This window comes from Bubalus bubalis, chromosome 2 (genome assembly GCF_019923935.1).
Source record: "Bubalus bubalis isolate 160015118507 breed Murrah chromosome 2, NDDB_SH_1, whole genome shotgun sequence".
NCBI classification, from domain to species: Eukaryota; Metazoa; Chordata; class Mammalia; order Artiodactyla; family Bovidae; genus Bubalus; species Bubalus bubalis.
The window spans coordinates 66,814,020-66,839,403 of record NC_059158.1 but is presented as its reverse complement, the minus strand read 5'-3'; the positions used below and the strand labels follow the sequence as shown (position 1 = coordinate 66,839,403).

At 37.9% G+C, this 25,384-nt stretch overlaps 1 protein-coding gene across 6 annotated transcripts in view; it reads left to right on the top strand.

The window, feature by feature from the left end:
• The window catches only part of ITPRID2 (ITPR interacting domain containing 2), a 99,185-nt gene that overhangs the window by 71,754 nt on the left and 2,047 nt on the right, over nt 1-25,384 (top strand). For 4 of the 6 annotated variants that reach the window (XM_044932767.2, XM_006071943.4, XM_044932750.2 and 1 more), the window contains 8 exons: nt 5,726-5,798; nt 10,067-10,155; nt 11,855-13,063; nt 15,168-15,245; nt 15,324-15,451; nt 15,825-15,975; nt 16,835-16,900; nt 17,571-18,035. In XM_044932767.2, coding sequence (XP_044788702.2) covers nt 5,726-5,798; nt 10,067-10,155; nt 11,855-13,063; nt 15,168-15,245; nt 15,324-15,451; nt 15,825-15,975; nt 16,835-16,900; nt 17,571-18,035 — 2,259 coding nt within the window. The remainder of the gene's footprint in view (nt 1-5,725; nt 5,799-10,066; nt 10,156-11,854; nt 13,064-15,167; nt 15,246-15,323; nt 15,452-15,824; nt 15,976-16,834; nt 16,901-17,570; nt 18,036-25,384) is intronic. The other 2 variants (XM_025273859.3, XM_025273864.3) reach the window with 2 other exon arrangements.

Below are 25,384 nucleotides of genomic sequence, written 5' to 3'. Positions count from 1 at the left end.
TCAGTCGCTAAGTCGTGTCGGACTCTGGGACCCCATGGACTGTAGCCTGCCAGGCTCCCCAGTCCTCCGCTATCTCCCAGAGTTTGCTCAAATTTATATCCATTGAGCCGGAGCCAGTGGTGGTATCTAGCCATCTGATCCTCTGTCACCTCTCTCTCCTTTTGCCTTCAATCTTTCACAGCATCAGTGACTTTTCCAGTGAGTCTGCTCTTCCCATCAGACGGCCAAAGCATTGGAGCTTCAGCTTCAGCAAAACAGTCCTTCCAGTGAATATTCAGGGTTGATTTTCTTTAGGATTGACTGACATTCTTACTAGTTTACATAAATTTCAAATTGCACGATTTGTGGCTATAAATTTTTCTTTTTAAATTTTATTACAGAATAGTGATAGTTCACAGCTGTTTTAGAATCGCTTGCCATTGTTTTAGGGAACTAGGAAGCGATAATTGATTCTGCCCATAAAATGTCCTCTTAGGTGATTGTGTATCCCTCATTCAGTTAAGACTTTTCATTTATTGCAAAATTTCAGTTGTTCATATCTTTTTTGTGGTCTTTGAATGCATCTTTTAGTACTTTAATTCCAATAAAAAGGAGGCAAGAGCAGGCCTTTGAAATATGTTACATTTTTTGGTAAGCTGCTTTATTTCTCATTATAATGAATTCAGAAGATGACAACTTTAATAGAACCTTTTTGTTCCATTTTGTTGTTCAGTTGCTCTTTTGTCTTTGTTTTGGTCTAAACTTGTCCTGGCATTCATAAAGCGTACCTTCTTGCCTTCCTTTAGGGCCCCTCTTCTATGACAGTCGAATACAGTGCAAATACTTGTTGGTTACTTGTAGACCTGATTTAGTGACTCAGATGAAAAAACACTCTTACATGTTGCTTTTTAATTTCTAGAATTCTTGAGTTCTAAGCCAAAGTTTTGTTACTGGTACCATACACAAAAGTTCTTTACAATGTTTATTAAGTGCTAGATAGACGTACTTTGGTGGCAAATGAACATTAAAACTGGGTTGTTTTTTATGGGCAGGGTTTTTTTTTTTTTTGGCTCCCTCTGCTGGCAAGAGCAGTTACTGAAGAAAGTAACTTGACATGGAAGTGTATTTTTTTGAAATCCAAGATTACAGGCATGGATGGTTTAAGAATAACTGAAGATTTCTGTTTTCCAAAAATAATACATAGTCAACCATAGCTATGTTGTAAATACAGGGAATTTTAAGGATAATCCTTATTCTTCAGATATATTTCAAATATGGATAAAAACCTCTTAGAATTGTGTTTTTAATCCCTTTGGGAACTGTAAAGAAAGCTTGTAGAACAATGGATAAAGAAAGGAAATAGTGTGTTTCTTTAATTTCCTTTTCTCCCAAGCTTGTTGAATCATACCAACAAATGAAGAGAACAATCTTATTAAAGCAAACTTTTAGATCCCATTCAAAGTAGGTTGTTACTTTTTTCTTTTGCACTCTTTTCCCTTGAGGCTTGATTCCTCTTGGGAACTTTCTTCCTTTTGTAAAAACAGCGAATAAATATAAGCTAGAGCACACACACTGTCTCTCAGTAAGCCAGTTTTCAGGTTCCTTGAATGCCAACTGCTTTAGGTAACTAGGTGGGAGAAAAAATTGCAGACATGGCTCTGTGTATGAAGCTGCGTGGGTCCCCCTGAGGCAGAAGGTAAGATCTGACAGTCACCGGGAACAGAGAGAAGAACTATTTAAATGTAAAAAGAGTTAAATAGATGACAAGACTGAGCCAGGCCTTGGAGAGTGAAAATGACTATCTCTTAAGATAAAAAAAAAAAGGGTCAGACACTATTTTCAATTAAAAATCAATTTTCCTTATAAAAACTATCTTGCAGGCTAGTTTCAGTGTATCTGAAAGTTTTAAAGACCTACTCCTGAGTTTTCTAATTCTTAATGACTTGCTTGGATTATTCTTGTGTTCTCGAAATAATTTATTTTGAATAGATACATCATGGTAACTGTCTAGAGCCACAGATTAGTAGTATGAATGATTCACAGTTAAACCAGAATGATTTTACTCTATAAGCAATTGTTCATCTTTTAGGTGTAAAGGAAAAATTTCTTATACTTTGAACGTTAAAGGAAGGAGAGTTTTTATCTCTGTATTTCTGTAAATAAGTTACCTTGTGTCTCTATAAATAAGTTTATATTTAAATTAAGATACCATCGGCTGCATATGCAATTTTTTAACCTACTGACGTTTTAGTAAATGTTTCTAATCCTGTCTTCACACTGATTACTGATTTAACTTATGCACTTCATTACCTATTTTTAGCCATTAAATTTCAGGATTCTTCTTATTACATTTACTGGCCTGAGTTAAAGTAATCCCAAACCAGTCAAATACCTGCAGTTAAGTTGTTCCATTGGTCTTTCAGAATAAGACTTGAATTTGGGTCTTTGTACAAACCTACTCCTTTTAATTATGCCATGCAATTTGTACAGTCCGCCTGGTTAATAGGGTCAGACACTGGCAAGAACTCAAGTCGTGCAATGCACAGCTTCATGCCACTTCTTTGGAAAAATAATGCTTTCCTTTGAATTTTTTGAAGCATCATTAAAAATTAGGATTGTGATTTTTGAAGCTTCAGTTTTAGTTTTTTGCTATACTAAGTTGGTTTTTGTTTTTTTTGCCTCCTAAGGCACTGTAATCATGTCCAGCTCTGTGTAACCCTATGGACTATAGTCTGCCAGGCTCCTCTGTCCATGGGATTCTCCTAGCAAAAATACTGGAGTGGGTTGCTGTGCCCTCCTCCAGGGGATCTTCCTGACCTAGGGGTTGAACCCATGTCCCTTATGTCTCCTGCGTTGGCAGGCAGGTTCTTTACCATTAGCACCACCTGGGAAGACCTTTTTGCTGTATACGTTTTTTTAAATCTTAGAGGAAGGGTTGAGTTAGAACATTCTATGTGTTTGCTGCTCTGTAAAACACAGTACAACAGTGTTGTGCCTAAGAAGATGTGTTTTAGTCAAGATAAATGTGACAGGTTTTGAAAAACCAAACTAGGTATCCGCATGGTAACAGGACATTGATTCAAAAAGAGAAATCTTTGTTTGATTAAAACATTTTTAAAATGTAGTAACTCAAATGTGTGGATTATTCTAAAGCTGTTTTCCTACAGCTTTAAATCCCCAAACACTGAGACCCAGTGATTTTTATCATTTTGAGTGTTTTTTTTTTTTAATTTTTATTATGAGAAGCTTCAAACTTACCCAGAGATTAAATAGTAGAGGGAACACCCATTATCCATCACTTAATTCAGTTATCAATATTTAGCAGTAGTTGATAAAAGATCAACTTATAGCAAAGGACCAGAATTTCACTGAGGATTTAAAACCATGAAATAGGAAAAATCTTGCCAAGTAAATCTGAAGATCTGTCTGGGTTGTAATTTCCTGTGGGGCATCGCATCTTGAATTTGAATGCTGGCCTCTGCACCACTATGACTGCTGCTGCTGCTGCTAAGTCGCTTCCGTCGTGTCCAACTCTGTGCGACCCCATAGACTAGAACTAATAATGAAACATAATAAGCTGTGAAATTCAACCATTATCGCTAGCAAGTCTTTTTCTGTCTTCCAAGTGATTGATGATTTTAAGTAAGTGGGAGGAAGGATCCTAACTGTAGTGGCTTTATTAGTAAAATATGACACTGTCGGCTCATTTTTAAGGGCCCTGTTCTTTTTTTCTTTGTTAATTATGGAATTTGTAGTGGAGGGAGAGAGGGAGGTTTTGTTTTTTTTTTTTGACAGTGGAGTAGCATCTTGAAGGATAGTTCACTGAGGATACGTATACATTAAAGTCATGTTATCTTGTGACTAATTTTATAAATCTAAAGAATAGAATGGGGAATTCCTATGGCATAGTGGTAAAGAATCTGCTTGTAATGCAAGAGACACAGTTTGATCTCTGGGTCGGAAAGACCTCCTGGAGAAGGAAATGGCTACCCTCTCTAGTATTCTTGCCTGGACAATTTCATGGACAGAGGAGCCTGGAGGGCTACAGTCCATGTGGTTGCAAAGAGTTGAACATGACTGAGCACACACACGAAGAATAGAATATGTGATAATTCTGCATTTAAAAACGAGAGATCATAATCTTTTGCCTAAGCTGAGATTCTTAGAATAAAATTAAGGAGACATTTGGGTTTTTGTTATACTTTTTCGGTCTGTTTGATATTTGGTTTACAGAAAACTCTTTGAAGTAGGCTAGGCCTGAATAGAGGCTAATAATAGACCTTCTGTTGACTATAAAAAGAAAATGTATTTTGTTTCTTTGCACACAAAACAATGGTTTTCCTGTTGAACTTATGTCTGCTGCTTTGAAGAGTATAATTTTTTGATAATAACAAAGAATAGTAGAAACTACTTTATATGTAATTTATAGGTGATGGTTTTAAATGACCAGTATGCTTTCAGTTTTCAAAAGATAGACAAACATGGATTCATGTTCAGCTATGTAGCTGCTGCTACTGCTAAGAGCAAAGCACAGATCAGAGCAGTTTTAAAACTGGATAATAAGATCTTTAACCTTTTAAGTTTTTCATGTTGGCTTTTCCACTCTCATTCCTATGGAATATTTCTTACTCTGGAATGGGATTCATAGCTCAAAAGCAGGGTTCTATCTAAAACTTGTTTGCTATTTACTTTCCAGTTTGTTCAAGGCCAAAAGCCCAAATGTTTGGCGGGTTTTCCCACTTTACTAGGATGTTATTTAGTATTTTAAGTACAAATCATTACAGAGTAAACGGTTGGGCATTAGTATTATACTCCCGCAAGTATTTGATTTTAGGATAGAGGTAAGTTGTTAGGATAGATAGAATATTGGAGGAGTGGGTATGATGAGTAAAGAATCAGGCAGTTCCTAAATTACGTAGTTGTTCAGGTAGGAAAACAAAAAGACAGCATAAAAGGACAGCTTCTGTGGGTTTGGTATCTTTTTGAACGTAATTTTCATGGAGAATTTATGGCTAAGATCTTTCACAGTTTAATCCTGTAATGAAACCTGCTTGTCCACGTACAACTTCCAAGTTGTCTTAAAAGAATATTTATGTTAAGACAAAGCCGTCTTATACATGAGTGGTTATGTGAAACCTGAAAATTTGTGGACTTTTTGTAAGATTTTGCAATGGGAGCATGATGTGCTGGTTTTCAAGATGCAAGACTTGTAATCACCTTAAGTGTGTGCCAGTGTGCTGCATTGAGTGTATTAGTGTTTCTCTGGGATTGACCTTACACTTCTAAGTTTAACATTTAGAGAAGAACTTTTTCTTATGGCTCTGTTTTTCATTTAATAGCAACTTATTTTTAATGAGGAGAAGGCAATGGCACCCCACTCCAGTACCCTAGCCTGGAAAATCCCATGGACGGAGGAGCCTGGTGGGCTGCAATCCATGGGGTCGTGAAGAGTCGGGCACGACTGAGCAACTTCATGTTCACTTTATTTTTAATGAAGTGTTATACTTTATGCATGTAGTTAGTTTTCTTTGTTAGCTATAAACTTAAAGTCCTGTTGTTAACTGAAAAATAGATCATAAAATTGAGATGTGGGACATTATAACAATTTTGAGATAGGTGGCACTTTTTAGATATATAAAGCATTGATACCTTCTTAGTTAGATTGGTTGTTAGTAAATGATTATTAAGAAGTATTCTTCTTTGCCACCGATTCTTCAGGTTTTAACTACCTAAAACTCTTCTGTAGGTCCAAAGTACAGAGGGAGAAGCTCCTCATGTTCCAACCACTTACCAGCTAGGTCTTAACAAGTCAAAAAGAGGTAAGTAAGCCTGTACTCACTGGTATCTAAGCACATTATCGAAATGTCTTTGGGTGATGTGGGAAAGGGGTTTTTTTTTATCGGTCAGTGTTTGCAGTGCTTATAAATATAAAAAGCAAATGAAGAACACAGGTGTGCATGCTTCATTATGGTTTGATTGTAGAATCTTTGGTATCTTTCTGAAGACTTTTGTGCTCATAAAGTAATTTTAATTCACTTATCTTGTAATGACCTCCTTGCACAGTTATGTGTATTCTAAATAATGTTTTAGTTCTGCACAAGGGCTAGATGGGAAGTGATAGAGCAACAAAGTCAGGCCTACTTTTTACATGCTTATGTTTGAGATATAGACTTGTATAAGCCACCTCTGGGTTTTCATTACTTAAATCTAGCTCCTAGGTACAATACATGAATGTGCCTCTGGCAGAAAACACCAGTTTCTCAGCGGTAGTTAAAGCTAGTTAAATTCAAACTAGATCAAAGATGAGTTGCTGTAGGTGCTGTTCTTCTCTTGAGTTATTAATTATTGACCAAAGACCCTTTGAATCAATTTCTTTCACTTTTAACTTGAAACAAGAAAATCATCTTCAAAGTTGTACAGCTTTGGAGATTTAGGGAGAAAGGAAAGGAGAAGAGCAGTTAAATGGCCACTGAAGGTAGGAGTATTTATTTTTAAAACTTCACACATGCTGAACCACCCTGTTTTTTTGTGTGTTTTTTTAAAGCAAAGATTCATATGTATGTTCCTAGAATAGGAAATTACATGTTCTCTTCTGATCTCTGGAGTGACTCCGTATGAAACAATCTGCATATAGTTTCTTTTTCTCTTGCAGTACAGTACTGACAAACAAGATCCCCACTCTCCCTAGGTCACCACAGTTCTGGTCAGACACAAAATGAACTTTACTGCTTAATTTTTTTCCCTTTGTGAGTCCATAAATATATGTGTTCCTGAGCTGTAAGGCAGAGTTCATAGCCATCCAGGAATCTTTGCTTTAGATAGGTAAAGGGATGCATTGGATAAAGCAGCTTGCCCTGTGTCAAAAGGGGGATGAAAACAGTATAATTACCTTAAGATCCTTGAGGAGTAAGCTTCCTGTAGCGGGAAAGATGGAATGTGGTTTGTATTCACATCTGAGTTTCTTCCTCTTGTCTTCTGTAGGAGCTCTTATTTCTGGTGTCATGACTAAAAATGGTAACTTTTTTTTGAATCACATCTTTGTAAATTAACAGTAAAATAGTTTTGTGTATATGCATGAAAGAGGGAGAAAGAACAATAGTGTGTTTTAGTCATTTTTTTGAAAGTAGCCTTCTAAATTTTGATGTGATATGCAAGTATGTTAATCCTAGTGGCAGAATTTGAATCACTGGTAATATATTCATCTCACAAGGTTAGTAAAAATGCACAGAGCGCATGTATAAAAATGCTTCCCACTTTGGTAATAGAATTTCTGAAGCTACAGTAATCTAAATCTCAGATCCAGTCCGAGGATTTACAATAGAGGTTTAGTGACGCAACTCATGTCACAAGTTAACATTCAGTAGGTATGTTAAGAACAGTCCAACAGTGTCCTTATTGCCAAAGATGTTCAATATTTTCTTTGGCCTAGCAGGGTATACAGGTGCACTGTTTCTCTGCGATACTGGATAAATAGAATTGGCACCTTTTGTTTTGTTCTCACTGTAATGTTTGCTTTAACTTCCTAGTTTTTAATTAGAAATAATGTCTTACCTCTTCAGTTAGGACAAAAGTCTGTTTCTTTTTAATTCTGCCTTTTTCTTTGGTAAACTATGCTTTTTGTGAAACTGAAATGTCTGACTAAAGAGTCTCAATCGTGATTTATAGCTTAGAAAAACGGTTTCCCCTACATTCTACTTAGTTTCTGAAGTAACACGGTAAGGTAGGAGAACTATTGTCTCATTTTCTGAGGAGAGGAGTTACTGCTTACGATGATAAAGCCAGGACTTGACCCAGGTCTCCTTGTTCTTTCCGCTGCCTGACATCTGCTCTGAAGCCTAAGCAGTCTACACTTGACCTGATGTGTGTGTGAATTCAGCCTGGGCTGACTGTGGAGGAGTGCGCTTGGCACGGGCTGTGCTGCACGGTGGCCAAACAGACTCAGGGGAGAGAACCGGAGGGAAGCTGGTCAGGGCTTCCTGGGCTCTTTGGCAGCTGCCCTTTGCCCAAGCAGATCGGGCAGTTTCACCTCTAAATCCTCTAAGCAACTCTTTAAGTCTGTTGTTGCTTTATGGAGATAACTTTATGGAGATTGATTAATTCAGCAAATACGTTTTTATTGTTGGCTTGCTCTAGTTACTTGGGATACAAACAGGAATAAATAAGGTTCCTGTTTTCAGAACACTGACAGTCTGGTTTTTCTTTTTAAAAAGATATGCATCCGAGATCAGACAAGATCGGGCGCCTTCAGGCCGATACGGCCGGAGACTACCCTGTGTACGAGACAGCAAAAGAGACACTGATGTATAGAACAGTCTTATGGACTCTGTGAGAGAGGGAGAGGGTGGGAAGATTTGGGAGAATGGCATTGAAACATGTACAATATCATGTATGAAACGAGTTGCCAGTCCAGGTTCGATGCACGATACTGGATGCTTGGGGCTGGTGCACTGGGACGACCCAGAGGGATGGAATGGGGAGGGAGGAGGGAGGAGGGTTCAGGATGGGGAAAACATGTATACCTGTGGCGGATTCATTTTGATATTTGGCAAAACTAATACAGTTATGTAAACTTTAAAAATAAAATTAAAAAAAAAAAAAAAGATATGCAAACATACAATTATGGTGATGACTCCTGTGGCATGTGAATCATTTTCTCAGATAATATACTGCATAATTAGTACCTGTGGTAACAGCTTACTCTAATTCAGTTTCACAATTATTACAATTTACCTAAACTTATCAAGATACGGATCAGTTCCTTATATTTAATTATGCAGTTTTTTTTACTTCAAAACATTACAGAATTATTTTACATTTTTAATGGGAAAAGTATTATTCCATTTCATGTTGCTCCAGGTTGAACCTAAGGTAATTAGAATATTTTTCAAAGTCAGGCAACCAATAATTAATTTTGGATTTTATTCAAACATATTGTGGAATACTTCCTGTCATTCAAATCTTAAATGAATGTGGACTTGGTAAACACAGAGTATTTAGCCTATTGCTTCTGCAGAACTTGACTGTATCATGAAATGTCATCCTCAGTAAATGTAACAGCTGTAAAGTCTCCCCCACTGTGGTGCTCACAGTGTAACTGGGCATGTGATCATGCCTACTGTGCTTAGTTGGTTTTTTTAATTACTTAAAAAAATTTTTTTTAGGTTATACTAACCAGGAATGATAAAAATTAGCAATTTTACCTTCTAGTTGAACCTATGTGATTTTCATTCAGCCAAGAAATAATTGTTCCATAACTTACAAATGTTTGCATCATTTGAAACATCAGAGACATTTAAGTTTTCTTGTATATAAATTATTAATTTCTTGGCCTTAATTGTATTTTTATTTTCTTACTGGGAAGGTAATAGGTGTTTTTTAAATACACAGAATTTTATTTATTTATTTTTGGTCATGCTGGGTCTTTGTGGCCACACACAGGCTTTCTCTAGGTGTGGCGAGCAGGGGCTGCTTTATAGCTATGATGCGTGGGCCTCTCACCCCAGTGGCCTCTCTTGTTGTGGAGCACAGGTGGTAGATGTGCAGGCTCCGGGGGTTGTGGCCCATGGGCTCTAGATCACAGACTCAGTAGTTGTGGCCCATGGGCCAAGCTGCTCCGTGGCGTGTGGGGCCCTTGTGGACCAGGTCTCACACTGTCTCCTGCATTAGCAGGTGGATTCTTTACCACTGAGCACCAGGGAAGCCCATACGTGTGTTTATACACTGCATTTAAACTTCTGATTGCACCTAAGTGTCTTTACATATTTTACATAATGAAAATGGTTTATTTGGGACTTTAATTTTTATTAGAGCCATTTTTCATTTCAGCAGGTTGTTCTCCAAGGATAAGACCAAAATACAAGATAATTAGAGCTTAATTTGCAACACTGAGAATTTCTGATGTGATTCAGTTTTATTTGAATTCAGGTCACTTCCTATGCTTTGAAGCCACAATTTGGCATAAGTAATGCATAGTTTTCTCAGAAAGAGTCACTGTTGTGTACCGTGTGTCTTTTGGAAATCATGTGATAAAGGTACTCACCAAAGTCCTATATAGCAGTTTTGTATAACTGCATTTCTTTTTTGGTAGATCAACTATTACGTACTGCAAGTCAGCACTCTGATAGCAGTGGTTTTGCTGAAGATTCGACAGACTGCCTCTCGCTTAATCATCTTCAGGTAATACTTCCTAATCTAGTAGGCGTGATCATTAACTTCTTTATATTTAGGTGATTTTTCACTGTCTATATATTTAAGATAATCTGTGCAATATTTATTTTTCAAATGATAACATCTGTATCCTAGAATTTTAGTCTTATTATCTGAACATTTGTCTATAAATGTTGTTACACTAATTATTCATCTTTCTCTGGCTGAATATTTAAAAACAACAACCAAAAAAGCTTCTTCATTTTTGAACCGCCAATAAACAGAGTATTTTAATCCTTAACCTATATTATTTTTTTTTTAAATTTTCTATCATCATTGTATTTCAGTGAAAGAAAATGAAAGTGTTAGTCACTCAGTCTTGTCTAACTCTTTGCTACCCCATGGATTTGCCAGGCTCCTCTGTCCATGGAATCTTCCAGGCAGGAATAGTTAAGTGGGTAGCCATTCTCTTTTCCAGGGGATCTTCCCTACCCAGGGCTCGAACCCAGGTGTCCAGAATTGCAGGCAGATTCTTTACAATTTGTGCCTGTATTTCAGTATTTTATAATAATTAATAACTAAAACTGTGGTTTCATAGCTTGCTCAGTATTACTTGACTTTTATGCTATAGTGTGTTAGATAATCCAGAAGACAGGCATGTCTTAAACTGTCCTCAAGAAACTTATAGTTTATGTGTGCAGTACATAATGTACATGAAAAGTGTTTAAAACATCTGTAAGGAAATTTAAAAAAAAACTGGAATAAGAGAAAAAAAGAACCTAAAAAGTACCTTAGAAACAGCATTGAAGGAGTAGACAGTGAGGAGAAGTTTCTAAGGAGACTCAGAATAATCCAGCAGGCATAAAAATTGAGAGATGGAGGACAAACTTTTATAAGGAGAGCTGTAGCCATTGGAGTGAAAAGATGAAAATTTGTTTAATTCTGAAATTGAGTACTTGAGTGAGTAGTTCTGATGCATTGAATGAGAAGTGTGATTGGAGAGTAAATCAGTGACAGAGAAGATATGAATTTTGTTCTTTTTTCAAATAAGGATGATAGCTAAGGATTACAGGTCTTTTTGTCTTTTTTATACAATAATGATTTAAGAAAGTTGTTTGGCTAAGAGAAAGAGAGCTTGATGCAGAAAAGTCTGGGATGAACCTGGAGAAATACCCTAACCTTTGAGAGGAGGTGGTCAGAGGTATAGATTGGAGGGATTCGCTTTGCAAAGAGACACAGTTTTCCTTCAGAATGGAGAGGAGGGAATGATGGGATAAGGTACAGGGAAGTTTGTAGGTATTGAGGAAGAAGTTAAGATATTTTTGTCCATTTTCTCTGAGTCAGTGTCATATGTTGGAAGGAATGGAGTGCTTATTTGCCCCGTCATGTCCGACTCTTTGCAACCTCGTGGAATGTAGTCCGCTAGGTTCCTCTGTCCGTGGAATTTTTCAGGCAAGATTACTGGAGTGGGTTTCCATTTCCTCTTCCAGGAAGGAAAGGAGATGGGTGTTGAAAGGGGGTATTTAAGGAAATTAGTAAAGATCTGGAATAATTTTTGTGAGAAAGAGTTGTTGTTGATTAAGGACACTGAGAGCAGTTTAGAGCAGTACCAGGGCCAAAACCAAGGTGGGAGACCCCGAAAGGGAAGAAGCTTCACAGCAGTTTGGTATTTTGTTAATGCTACTACTTATTTGAGTTCCCCATCCTTCTACCTGTTTTCCTTTCACAGGTTCATGAGTCCTTGCAGGCCATGGGGAGTAGCGCAGATAGCTGCGACAGTGAGACCACAGTCACATCATTTGGTGAAGACCTTGTCACACCAACAGCGCAAGACCAGCCTTATTTTAATGAATCAGAGGAGGAGTCTCTTACGTGTCCTCAGATGGAAAGAGAAAAGGCAGCAACAGTTGCTGAGAAAAGGTCAGATGGCCAGGATTCCCTCCCGTGCCAGACTGTTGAGAACATAGGACATCAGCAGTCCACCTGGAGTGCAGGGGATCACGCTACTGAAATTACTGAAAGGAAAGAGGATGTGTGTCCAGCACGGTCTGTGGAATTACTAAGGGAAGCAAGTGCTGAAAGTGATGTGGATAAAAGCAGCGAATGTGAATTTGTCCAGTATACCACCCACCATATTCTTAAATCCTTGGCTTCTATTGAAGCTAAATGTGGTGAGAAAGGGGCTGAAAATACAACGGGGTCTCCCTCTTCTGTGGACAGAGTTAATACAGCTTTACAAAGAGCGCAAATGAAGGTTTGTAGTCTGTCTAATCAAAGAGTGGGGCGTAGTTTGATAAAGTCAAAAGATCTGTTAAAACAGAGGTACCTGTTTGCAAAAGCTGGCTATCCTCTAAGGAGGTCTCAGTCTTTACCAACCACCTTGCTGAGCCCAGTAAGGGTTGTGTCATCTGTCAATGTCCGGTTGTCCCCTGGAAAAGAGACCAGATGCAGTCCACCATCCTTCACCTACAAGTATACACAGGAGGAGGAACAGAGATTAGAGAAAGAAGTGACTGAGCACGATGGTCAGTCTTCGGTCAGATCCACTATTTTCATCTCTCCGACGTCTGGGAAGAAAGAAGCCGCCACCCCGAGCGAGGTGACACGGCTGGAGGAATGCCATCAGCGGAGGACTCCGGCCTGCTTGCTGTCTGCTCCAGAGCCTGTATCTCAGTCCACCTGCTCCCTTCACTCTCTGCACTCGGAGTGGCAGGAAAGGCCCCTGTGTGAACACATGAGAACTCTGAGCACTCACAGTGTTCCCAGCGTAGCAGGCGCCGCCTGCGGTGCCTTCCCGTGCCCTCTCGGATGTCCTTACTCACACAGACATGCTGCCTCCCCTTACCGAGCGTGCTCTGTGAACCCCCCTTCTGCCATCGAGATGCAGTTGCGAAGAGTGTTGCATGATATTAGAAACTCACTGCAGAATCTTTCCCAGGTATGAAACCAAGTTTATCTTTCTTACTCTTGTTTTCTTTTATTGGTCTGAGTACCTCGTAATTCACTGGAAAGCTAGGAGCCATCAGACATGAATCACCTCAGCCTCATTTTCCTACATCCTTAAATTTATCTGTACCTGCCCCCCACCCCCCGGCCCCCCACCCCAACCTCTTCCTTCCTAGCTCAAGGGAAAAGCTGTAACTAATTCTGAACAAGGTGAATGTCTCAAGGGAAAAGCTGTAACTAATTCTGAACAAGGTGAATGTCTCTGTTCACAGTCTCCTTCCCTTCTGGAGAGGAGATTTTGTTTTTTAGGTGTCCTCCTTTCTTTAGCCTCTATCCTCCATTGTCTCCGTCTTAGTCAAGTTGTCTTTGTCATTAAAAAAGAAAACTTCTCAAGCGCTGTCTGTCCTTTTCTCTTCCATCTGACAGTGTTCACCACTTCTTTCTAAGTTTTCCTCCCTTGGCTTGTGTGGCCGTGTATTCTCCTGGTTCCACTCGTTGCTCTCTGACTAAGCTTTTCCTTCATCTGCTGACTCCTGATGCTGGTCTCCTGGTACAGAATTAGTCTGCTTCCACTGGGTTAAAAGAAGAGAAAAAAATCAGGTAAACGTGTGGATCTAGTCTATGTGTCTTGTCACTTTTAAAGTCACTGCTCTCAGATTTGTTAGTGGGATGGGAATAATTTCCAAAATAAGTTTTGAGAAAGAAGTAAATTGTCTCTTGGTTTGCCTTTCACATTTCCTTTCTAAATCTCTTCCTGAGCTACTTAGATGAGGCAGTTGAGGAATGAAGAAAATGACAGTGTAACGTAATGAACGGGGTGTTCAGCTAAGAGTCGAGAAGCCTAGAGTGTATATGATATGTTCCTTTTCATGATGATGTAGTAGACAGGAAGCCCCTTTGACAGTAAAAATGAAAGTTGGAAACCTTTCAAGTTATGTAGTAAAAAACACTTTGAAGTAGCGATTTTATCCTCATGATGATTGTCTTCTACTAATGATTTTCAGTCTAACCAGAAATTGGGTGTCTCTCTTTCCTCCTTACAAAATGTAGTTCTGTCTACAAATGAGAAATTAACCTTTCAGCTGCAGTTACAGGAAGCTGGGGATTCCCAGGGTCCTGTCCACCTACACCTTCATGTTCCACCTGCCTAGACCAGCTTGTTCTGCTCGAGATGTGGTTTTCTCTTCAGTGTTCATGAGTAACTCAGCTGATTTCCCCATCCTCACTCCACCCCACCTCAGGAGACAGGTGCTGTGTGTCTCCTGGCCTCTGCCTGTGTCTCCAGGCCCATTCCCTGTGAGCATGCTCCACATAACATGCAGGCTCCTGCCTAGGTGTGTGTCCCTAGCTGTCTGTTTTTTTTTTTTACATATGCCACATTTTTTTTTTTAATCTGGGATGGGCTGCCCTTGCCTTTCTTCACCTGACCAAGTCCTGTTTACTGTTAAGATACAGCTCACGTGTCACCACTGTCGAGAACACTTAACCTAATCTGCATTTTTCATTGTTTTCATCATAACAGTCCCCACACCAACCCCAACCAATATTATGTATATATTTCTACTTCTGTTTTCTCCTTGTTTCTTCCCCTGTGAGAATGCTTGAAGGCTGGGAATGCCTGCTCTCTTCCTTGTATCTTTTTCACTACCTAAGTGATGCATAGTAGATACTCAGATATCTGAGAGTGAGTGTGGTGATTGCTTGCTACTTTTTCAGCCAAGTCAGTCGTTTCTGTCATCTCAGAATGACATTTGCTATTGCTTCTGTATTTCTGAGTTTTGTTTTTATTTTTCTACTTTCTCAAGGCAAGAAGGAAGTCCTGTAAGACATATTAATACATTTAAACTATATGTGTTCCTTTGCCTCTTTCCTGTTCCAAATACACTGACTTATAACTAAAACAGATAGGAGTAGTAGGTGGTACTGGTGACTTATTTATCTGATTTCGGCTTATAATGTGAAGTGGTTTTAGGTTTTGTTTTATGCCCCAAAGAGAAACATATGTACTCCCCAAATTCTGCCTTTTTAACACCTTAGATGATGTGGAAGTAGTCACTTTAACATTGTTTTCTAATAAGACTTTCACTCTTTTAAAGTACCCTATGATGAGAGGACCTGATCTTGCTGCTGCTCCGTATAGTACTCAGAAATCATCTGTTCTACCTCTTTATGAAGTAAGTTGTTACTTAAATCCTTGTGTTACAGAATAATTTGTGTGATTTAGAAGTTAATGCTGTTATATTGCATTTTAGAATACTTTTCAGGAGCTCCAAGTAATGAGGCGGAGTCTGAATTTGTTTAGAACGCAAATGATGGATTTAGAATTGGCAATGCTGCGTCAGCAAACCATGGTTTATCATCATATGACTGAGGAGGAAAGGTAACAGTTCATATGTCTTAACGTTGACTTAAAATATTTTTCATTCTAAAAAGCATTTTAACTTTTTTTTTTTTGGAAGCTGAATTTTATTTACACTGCTTTGTACCCTTTATCTAGTTTGTGAACCAGTGTAAATAAAATTGGGCACAGTGTTTTGCTAAGTACACTTCTCTGTCTTCGCTGAACTGAGGAAGACAGTGGTTGGAATCTGTTTCTTATTGTCTGGAATGTTTGTGATGGAAGCTAGAGGAAGAAAAAGCAGTTATAATGGTTATACTCACTGCAGACGCTGTTGCGCTAATCTGTAGAACTTGGGGTTTCAGTAACTTCTGAAAGCTTGTGAGAGTTGTGACACTGAGTTTCCTACTAATAGGTATGAAGTTGATCAACTGCAGAGTTTGAGAAATTCAGTCCGAATGGAACTCCAGGACCTGGAACTGCAGCTGGAGGAGCGCCTGCTGGGGCTGGAGGAGCAGCTCCGCCCTGTGCACTTGCCGTCAGCCTTCCGCCCCTCGGCACTCATGGTATGCTTCCTCGGGTTGTCACGGTTTTTTCACTCAGAACTTGTTAATAGCGTTCCACACAATTTAGGACAAATGCCTTAATTTAAAAACAACGTATTTTAAAAATGGCATTAGAGACATGCCGTGTTTAAAGATCCAAATACTGTTCCCTTTACATTTTTCCTTTATTTTGGATCTTTTCCATTCTGTATGTTTTTTGAGGAATCAAATAAGATCTTTGTAAAAGCAGAAAAACATGTATACAAATGAAAATAGAGACAAACACACTCTCTCTCTATTTTGTACCACTATTCTTACTCCTAATGTTCCTTTTCATGCAATTTGAACTTCAACAATTGTATTCTTATTTTTGCCAAAATCTTTAAGTTGTAGAATATATTGTTTTGAAATGTTGAAACAGTGAACTCTTCTCTTTGTTAATTGAACATAACTGATTTTGTTAAAAACAATTGCATGAACACACACGTATATATGCACACATAGCAAGTAGAGTAAGAATGTGTGTGTGTGTGTATATGTATATGATAGCACAGACTACGCATATCTTGTCAATGAATATCTCATCAGCAGTTTTGATCTATTTGATCTCATCAACAGTTTTGATCTATTATTCTGAGAAATGTGCGTTGGTGAGATCAGAGAATCAGAACATCTTCTATGCAACCTTCAGTCACAGTAACACATTTTATAGGATCCTGTGACAGCTGAGGCTGACTTTTGTGACATAAAGGACTGCTTTAGAGCAAAAATAATTAGCTCATTTTATTATAAAGCACTTGCAATTTGAAAAAACTACACACACAAACACACACATATATCACATATATATATATATATATATATTGTTTTGCTTTTTCAGGGAATGTGTGGCAGTAGAAGCGCTGATAACTTGTCATGCCCTTCTCCATTGAATGTAATGGAACCAGTAAGCCTCTTTCCTTTTAAATCACTGGGGAAGGGAATGATATCATATTTCATAAACACACAGTTTTCCTAATGTAGATGAAAAAAAATTTAAATACACAATTTGATAAGGTAGTTAATTTGATTAGAAGTGAGTCTGGCACTTCTTGAAGTCTGTTGCCATCTTTGGCCAGTAGAAAGCCAGTTAATTGCAATAATGATTTATCTTCATGGCATAAAGGAAATAATGCATCATAAAAAGTAATTTATATTTCAGGAAATGTGCTTTCACAGTCTGATTCCAGGTTCTTTAGGTAATTGGATCTTTAAGATGACTACATTTTGAACAAAGATTAATTTTTATTGTATTTTAAATGAATTAGTTCATTTGAGGGCATTATGAGTTTTTTTTACTGGTTACTTCTCTTTGTAAGTAATTTGGACACCCATGTGGAACCAAGTAAAATTTCATCCAGCTATAGCCTAGTTAAATATTTAATGGCTTGATCTCACTGTGAATTTGAATTTTTCTTGCTGTTTTTGCAAATGAAATTGAGTAGTAACTAAATGAGTGCATTCGAATCATGTCTCTACAAGTTAAATGATTTGGGGCAGCATCGAGGATATTAATCTTCTTTTAACTACCAATATTAATTTAAAGAGAGAAGAATTACAGTTTTTCTGATCTCTAGGTCACTGAACTGATGCGGGAACAGTCATACCTAAAGTCTGAATTGGGCCTGGGCCATGGAGAAATGGGATTTGAAATTCCTCCTGGAGAAAGCTCAGAATCTGTTTTTTCCCAAGCAACATCAGAGTCATCGTCTGTGTGTTCTGGTCCCTCTCATGCCAGTAGAAGAACTGGAGTACCTCCTATTGACTCAGTGGGCAAACCCAAAGCCCATCTGGTACCAAGCAAGAAATTATTCCGAGCGTCAGTGGCCCTAACACCAACTGCTCCTTCTAGAACAGGCTCTGTACAGACACCTCCAGATGTGGAAAGTTCTGAGGAAGCTGGAGCAACTGAAGAAACCTCAGAAGCTGTAGGACGTAAATCTGAAGTGGAGGAAGAACAGGGAAAAGTCTCATTATTGCCAGCTGCTGAGGAAGTGCATAAAAATGTGGAGCAAGATGAGTTACAGCAAGTCATAAGGGAGGTGAGTAAAATCTATGCTTAATTAATTTATTTTGAATAGGTTTTATTTTAACATTATTTATAAGGTACTCCTTTGATTCGCTTGTATTCAGTAATTTTCCCATTGATCTAGCTCATGTCTATTATGTTTGTAATGCTGTTTCTGCAAATTTCATACTCCCATGTGAAATAATTGCGATTCTCTATAGTCACTCTGGTGAAGAAGATATGTGTGGGTTTCAAAATAGGTGAACATGTGACGAGGACTTTAGACCTCTGTTTCCACCTTTGTAAAATTAAGGATTATAATTTAGATCTCTTCCAAGATTAAAATCTGCCATTTTATAATGTCAGTTGAGATTTTAAGAAGTATGAAGCATTTAGTGAGTAGAGACCTATAGAAATTATGTAAGGCATTCAAAGATAGAAATATAGAATTAAAGTTTACCCTGTGTGATTAGCAGTATGCAGACCTGAAACATTTAGCAATAGTTCTAGGTTACCAAAAGGACTGCAGAAACTTAGGAAGACTAGTAATCAAAGGCAAAATATTTGAGAAATTAGTAAAATAGTTGCTTTTGACACCAGGATCAGATGGTAAGGAACAGTATGGATATCATTTAAAAAAGGAAACTGCTATAGATACATATTTATGTATGACTTTTTTTTTCCTTTTCTCAAATCACATTGTGTCTTTGGATGCAAAGTTCAGTAGAATGCATAAGATAAAAATTACATGTGTTGAATTTATTTTTTTCATTCTGTCCCTGTCTTAAGAGTAACTCTGAGGAAGAACTGTAATTATTTTTAGTTCTTTCCATAGTTCTTTCCATAGTTCTTGATCATGGATACTAAAATCCATGATAAAGAGGATCGTTCATTCTTTCCATTAGTAAAAAGAATAGCCTACTGTGTTTTTAAAAACATGGTTTACAAGTGTACCTGCTCTGTAAAGGAGAAAAGAAAAATGGATGTAAGATCATGAAATCCTTAAGCCTAAAGTCTAGTAGGAAGGTAAATAGAACTGACTCAGGGAATAGTTGAAAAATCATACAGAAAAGCATTTAGTATAGTGTATTGAGAAGTAAGGATTTAGAAATGGAAAATACTGAAATGAACCAGAGAAATAAGAGTCAGTGGCTCCTTTTTAATCTTTGTACTTCCAATAAATTCAGTAATGTGAATGTAACACATTTTTAGAATTAATTTGTGAGTAACATTGAACAAATTTTTAGTGGTTATAGGTCAAGAATGGTGGCAGCAATTTGCAGCAACATGCATGGACCTAGAGATTGTCATACTGAGTTATTATGTCAGAGAAGGAGAAATACAGGATGACATCCCTTGTATGTGGAATCTGTAAAGAAATGATACAATTGAACTTACTTACAAACAGAAAGAGACTTGCAGACTTAGAGAACTGAACTTACTGTTGGCAGGGGGAAGGGAGAGGGGGATAGTTAGGAAGTTTAGGATGGACATGGACACCTTGCTATATTTAAAATGGTAACATTGTAGCACATGGAACTCTGCTCAATGTTATGTGGCAGCCTGGATAAGAGGGGAGTTTGGTGGAAAGTGGATACGTGTATATATATGGCTGAGTCCTTTCACTCTTCATCTGAAATTATCACAACATTGCTAATGGGCTATACCCAGAACAAAATCAATTTTTTTTTTTTTTTAAAGAATGGTGGCAACATACCAAAATGTTTTTTTCCAATGAGCCATTGTTCCTCTGGGTCCAAAGATTAGTTTATGTATGAGGTGCCATCATTTACAGCTGCATGACAGTAACTTGAGAAGTACCTTGAAAATAAAGTCAGTTTTGCTTTATATGACATTAATATATGCATTCCTAAAAATCATGCTATGCAGATTTGTGTAGTAAAAACTACAGAGCTCATGGGGAAAATAGTATTAGAAGCATAACATTCAAAACTTGTCAGTGACAGATTTTTGAAAAGATGAAAACCTAATAAAAAACAGTTACACTGTTCTGTTAAGAAATAAATGCTACAATAGTGTGACACTGCCTTGAAAAAGACCTGAAATTTGCTTCTGGAATTGGATTTTGGAAGGGCTGCAAAATAAGTTACTTGTGAGTTACTGTGACGTGGTAGAGGGGGGTGATAATGAAATCCAACAGAAATTGTAATGCCAGATGCAGACAGGTGTGCTTCACAACACAGTGAATTAAGAAATCTGGTAGCTGTTTAATGTTTGTGCATGTTGGGTGCTCTGTTCCTAGGTTCAGCTGACATTCAGACAAATTAACACTTATAAAACAAGCATTCTGTCAATAGCAGAAGACACTGCATGTATGTAATTTCTTTTCATGACGTGAATTACCAACTTGAAATTTAAAAGATCTTAATTCTATAAATTTATTTGTCCTATAAATGTAATTATTTTGTAGGTTGGTTGTGTCTGGCTACTATTTAGCAGGCTCTATACATCCACCTTGCTCAGTTAGTTAGGTGTGACTGATGGTGTTTCACGTCAAAGATCAATTTTTGAGTAGAACTAAGTAATTATTTTTCTTCATAATGTATTTGTTAACTGAGGAAATCAGTTTTAAAGGTACTCCCTTGACACAAAATATGGTATTTTTGTTCCCTTTAGCTTGCTTTGGTTTGAAAAACTTCCTTGGAAACTGGACTTTATATACTCATTTGGCACAAATACTCTCTTAATGCACACTTGAGTCCTCATTTTTAATGTTTCCTTGGAAACTGGACTTTATATACTCATTTGGCACAAATACTCTCTTAATGCACACTTGAGTCCTCATTTTTAATGTTGCTAATGGATGGCCTGATATGTGCTGTAAGTGATTTCCTGATAGCTCAGTTGATAAAGAATCCACCTGCAATGCAGGAGACCCTGGTTCGATCCCTGGGTCAGGAAGATCTGCTGGAGAAGGGAATGGCTACCCACTCTAATTAATATTCTGGCCTGGAGAATTCCATGGATAGTCTGTGGGATCACAAAGAGTCAGACAAGACTGAGCGACTTTCACTTTCACTTTCAAAGCATCCCTAAACCAGAACATTGATTTTTTGGGGCTGGTAGAACTTAGCATATATAGAAAACTTGGTTGTTCCCATCATACTGTGGTGGTGCTAGAGAATTACTTAATCATTTATAAGAACCTCCCTATTAAATATGGGAGATTTTATAATTTGAAGGACTGACATGTGAGACAAATGTTTGAAGAATTTTTCAGAATTTGTTACTGTTAATTAGAAACTTCCTGATTCAGAATTTGACATAGTTTGGAGGAACTTTAGCTTAACACTGACCCTTTTAACTGTCTCCAAAGAAGAGCTTACCAAGCAAATTGTATAGTAGATGAAACAGGGCATAAGAGGAACATTGATGTCCTTAAAAAAAAAAAAAAAAACTGTTTTGAAGCACTTTAAAAGCATATGTTAATGGATAAATTAGTCTAATGTCATCTATAATTTTAAAAATCATTTGGGTTATTATCATTTTAGCTCAGTTACAATGGTGTTCTGTTAAACTTTGCAAAATATTTAAAATTCAGATTAGTCTTGATTCTGTTCATTTAAAATGGGTAATCTTTTCCCTAATGTTACTGAATTCCAGATTTTTTAAACTCTTATTGTATCAGCTACCAAGAAAAACAGAATTGTCTTCCCAGCAAATTCTGGGTCCCTAACCCCATAAACAAAGCCATTATTCAGGAAGGGAAGATTTAAGCTTGGGTTGAACAGTTTTGCAGGTGAGGATTAAGCATGTTTGGCAAACACTTTTAGGGAAGTTTTCTTATTGCTCTCATGGGTGCATGAAAACAACGATGTCTGTTAGGCCTTTGTTTCCATTATTTCACCATATGTGAAGTTTTTTAAAAGAATGCTTTCATTACTTATAATACTGATACAGTAGAATTCTTTTGAAAGAGAACACCGAAAGAAAAAGTAAGTAAAAAAGATTACTTAATAGAATAAATGAGCATGTGTCCACAGAAGCAAATTGAACAGAATTAAATGTCAGAGTATAAAGATAGATTGCTCTGTGTAGAGTTTTCTTCTTTGTTCATTGACGTTCCTAGGCTTGGTCCATGCCTCTGAGTAACTGTATTTCATCTGGCACACTTTTGTATGTATTTTGGTAACTACACAGCTTGCCTGTGTTCTTACTACAATTCTGTTAGTGATCTCTGTAATAATGGCTGCCGCACAGGAGGCACTCAGTAGAGACTAATAAATGGATGTGTTGTCCCACACTTTAGGCTTGCTGTCATCTTGTTAATATGCCAATGTGCGTTCCTTCCTTGATCTCAAGGAGTCTGTCTTCAGTGGGTATTACTTTTTGGAAGTTATAAAATGGACTTCACCATCCATTCCACTGATTTTCTCACTACTTATCCTTCCCCACCTCTGTAATGTGGGAGACTTTGGAACTAATTTCTGTGTTCATACATTTGTTACTTCAATAAATAATCAAAGGCATTTTGTCATTTTCCAGTGCTTATATGTAGTCCTTTTTTTTTCACTTTCTCTTCTTTTTTGCGTGTGATACTCTTTCACTCTCTCATTGATGGCATTTATTCAGACATTCATTGAGCACTTACTGTGTGCCAGAACACACTGATAAACTTCCATTTGAGTGCACCCCTTCCATTCTGATTCCCTTCTGCTCTCTGACTAGTGGGGACTGTCTTACCAGCTAGGCTTCTTTCTGCTCCCTCTCTTAAGGTGCTCTTGCTACTGCTTTCATCCTCACTGTTGTCTGCAGTTGGCCTTACTTTTTCATCACTATGTTAAAATTCACTATTCTCTGACAACTTTTTCCTCTTCTATCCCATACTAGTCTCTCATTTTTTATTCTGTTCTTACGTCATTAATGAGTTAACAGTTTTTCCTTTTTAATATTTTATGAAATGTTTGTTCTGAGCCCACGTAGATAATGACATCCTTGGTAGAGACTTTTTATGTTTTACTGCAGTGATGTCTGTACCCATCCCTACCCTCCAAATGTTGGCATACTTTTTTGGTTTGTAGATAATACTTTTGGGCTAGTTTGTTTTTGAATGATGAAGAATGAAAAAAAATTTTTGAGTGAAGTGTGATGAGATGTGCATTGGACAACAGGACTGAAAGACTCTGCTAAGTCATTGTCTTTTGTAAATATGGATTTACAGAGGATCTAATTTAACACACTACATTTGTACTTGTATGCTGTGGCAAAGAAATTCTGGTATCATATTTGTGTCCAATATATATTTGTTTAAAAAACGAATCTGAAGGACTATGAACTTAACAGACCTTTGATGTTTAAAGTTTAGAGACACTGGTAGAAGGTACAATGAGAAGATTTTATTTATTTAAAATATATTTCAGTATAGATAGTTGGTAGTTAAGGAGCATTTGTCTCTCTGAATATTTATGTATCAGTTCAGTTCAGTCACTCAGTCGTGTCCGACTCTTTGTGACTCCATGAATCGCAGCACGCCAGGCCTCCCTGTCCATCACCAACTCCCGGAATTCACTGAGACTCACATCCATCGAGTCAGTGATGCCATCCAGCCATCTCATCCTCTGTCGTGCCCTTCTCCTCCTGCCCCCAAATCCCTCCCAGCATCAGAGTCTTTTCCAATGAGTCAACTCTTCACATGAGGTGGCCAAAGTACTGGAGTTTCAGCTTTAGCATCATTCCTTCCAAAGAAATCCCAGGGCTGATCTCCTTCAGAATGGACTGGTTGGATCTCCTTGCAGTCCAAGGGACTCTCAAGAGTCTTCTCCAACACCACAATATATATAGTCTGTAACGTATATATTGCATGACATTATTACAGAGCCATTTTTGGAAAGACTTCCATTGAGATGTGTTCAGGATGTACTTAGGAACATTTTAGGAGAGAGATCAGGCTGGCAGGAAACTGAAAATGTAGAATTTTTAAAAGCTGGTTGAGTGCGTCTTGAGTGCTGATTCGGGAAGGCATTATCAGTTTATTTGAGGAAACACACATGTAAAGCCTTCACAAAGGGCTACTCAGAGGTAATGCACTGGGCTTCCCAGGTGGCTCAGTTAGTAAAGAATCTGTGGCCAATGCAGGACATGCAGGAGCTGTGGGTTTGATCCCTGGGTCCAGAGGATCCCTTGGAGGAGGAAATGGTAACCCACCCAAGTATTCTTGCCTGGAAAATCCCATAGATAGAAGAGATTTGTGGGCTGCATTCCATGGGGTCACAAATCAGAGAGAAAAAGATGTAGGTGTGCATGTGTAGTGTTTGGGCATCTGGAGAAGAAAATCTTGAGGGAATTGTCATTGCCTCTAGATCTGTTTGCGTTTTCTAACAATAAAATGACATGTAAATCCTCATCCAAAGCAAAATTTTCAGTCAGGTGACAAATGTACCATACAACTAAATATTGACTTATTTAGAGTTTATGGTTGTTTTGGTGGTGGTGTTCAGTCACTCAGTCGTGTCCGACTCTTTCCTACCACATGCACTGCAGCATGCCAGGCTTCCCTGTCCTTCACCATCTCCTGGAGCTTGCTCAAATTCATGTCCATTGAGTCAGTGATGCCATCCAACCGTCTCATCCTCTGTCTTCCCCTTCTCCTCCTACCTCAATCTTTCCCAGCATCAGGGTCTTTTCTAATGAGTCAGCTCTTTGCATCAGGTGGCCAAAGTATTGGAGCTTCAGCTTCAGCATCAGTCCTTCCAATGAATATTTAGGGTTGATTTCCTTTAGGATTGACTTGTTTGATCTCCTTTCTGTCCATGGGACTCCCAAGAGTCTTCTCCAACACCACAGTTCAAAAGCATCAATTCTTCCATGCTCAGCCTCCTTTATGGTCCAACTCTCACATCCATACATGACTACTGGAAAAACCATGGACCTTTGTTGGCAAAGTGATATCTCTTCTTTTTAATATGCTGTCTTAAGTTTGTTATAGCTTTTCTTCCAAGGAGCAAGCACCTTTTAATTTCATGACTACATTTACCATCTGCAGTGATTTTGGAGCCCAAGAAAATAAAGTCTGTCACTGTTTCCAATGTTTCCCCATCTATTTGCCTTGAAGTGATGGGACCAGATGCCATGATCTTAGTTTTTTGAATGTTGAGTTTTAAGCCAGCTTTTTCACTCTTTTCTTTCACTTTCATCAAGTGGCTCTTTAGTCCCTCTTTGCTTTCTGCCATTAGGTAGATAGACATTAATTTAAAAGAAAAACAACATAAAAGTGAACATAATATTTCATCAGTTCTTTCAGGTTATTTTGTGTCATAGGGTAAATTATCTATGAAGCTTTAACATTTGTTAATGCTCTCAACTTGAGAATTGTGTTATTTTGTAATGGAGTTATTTGTATTATGCTAGACAAGATCTCAGAAC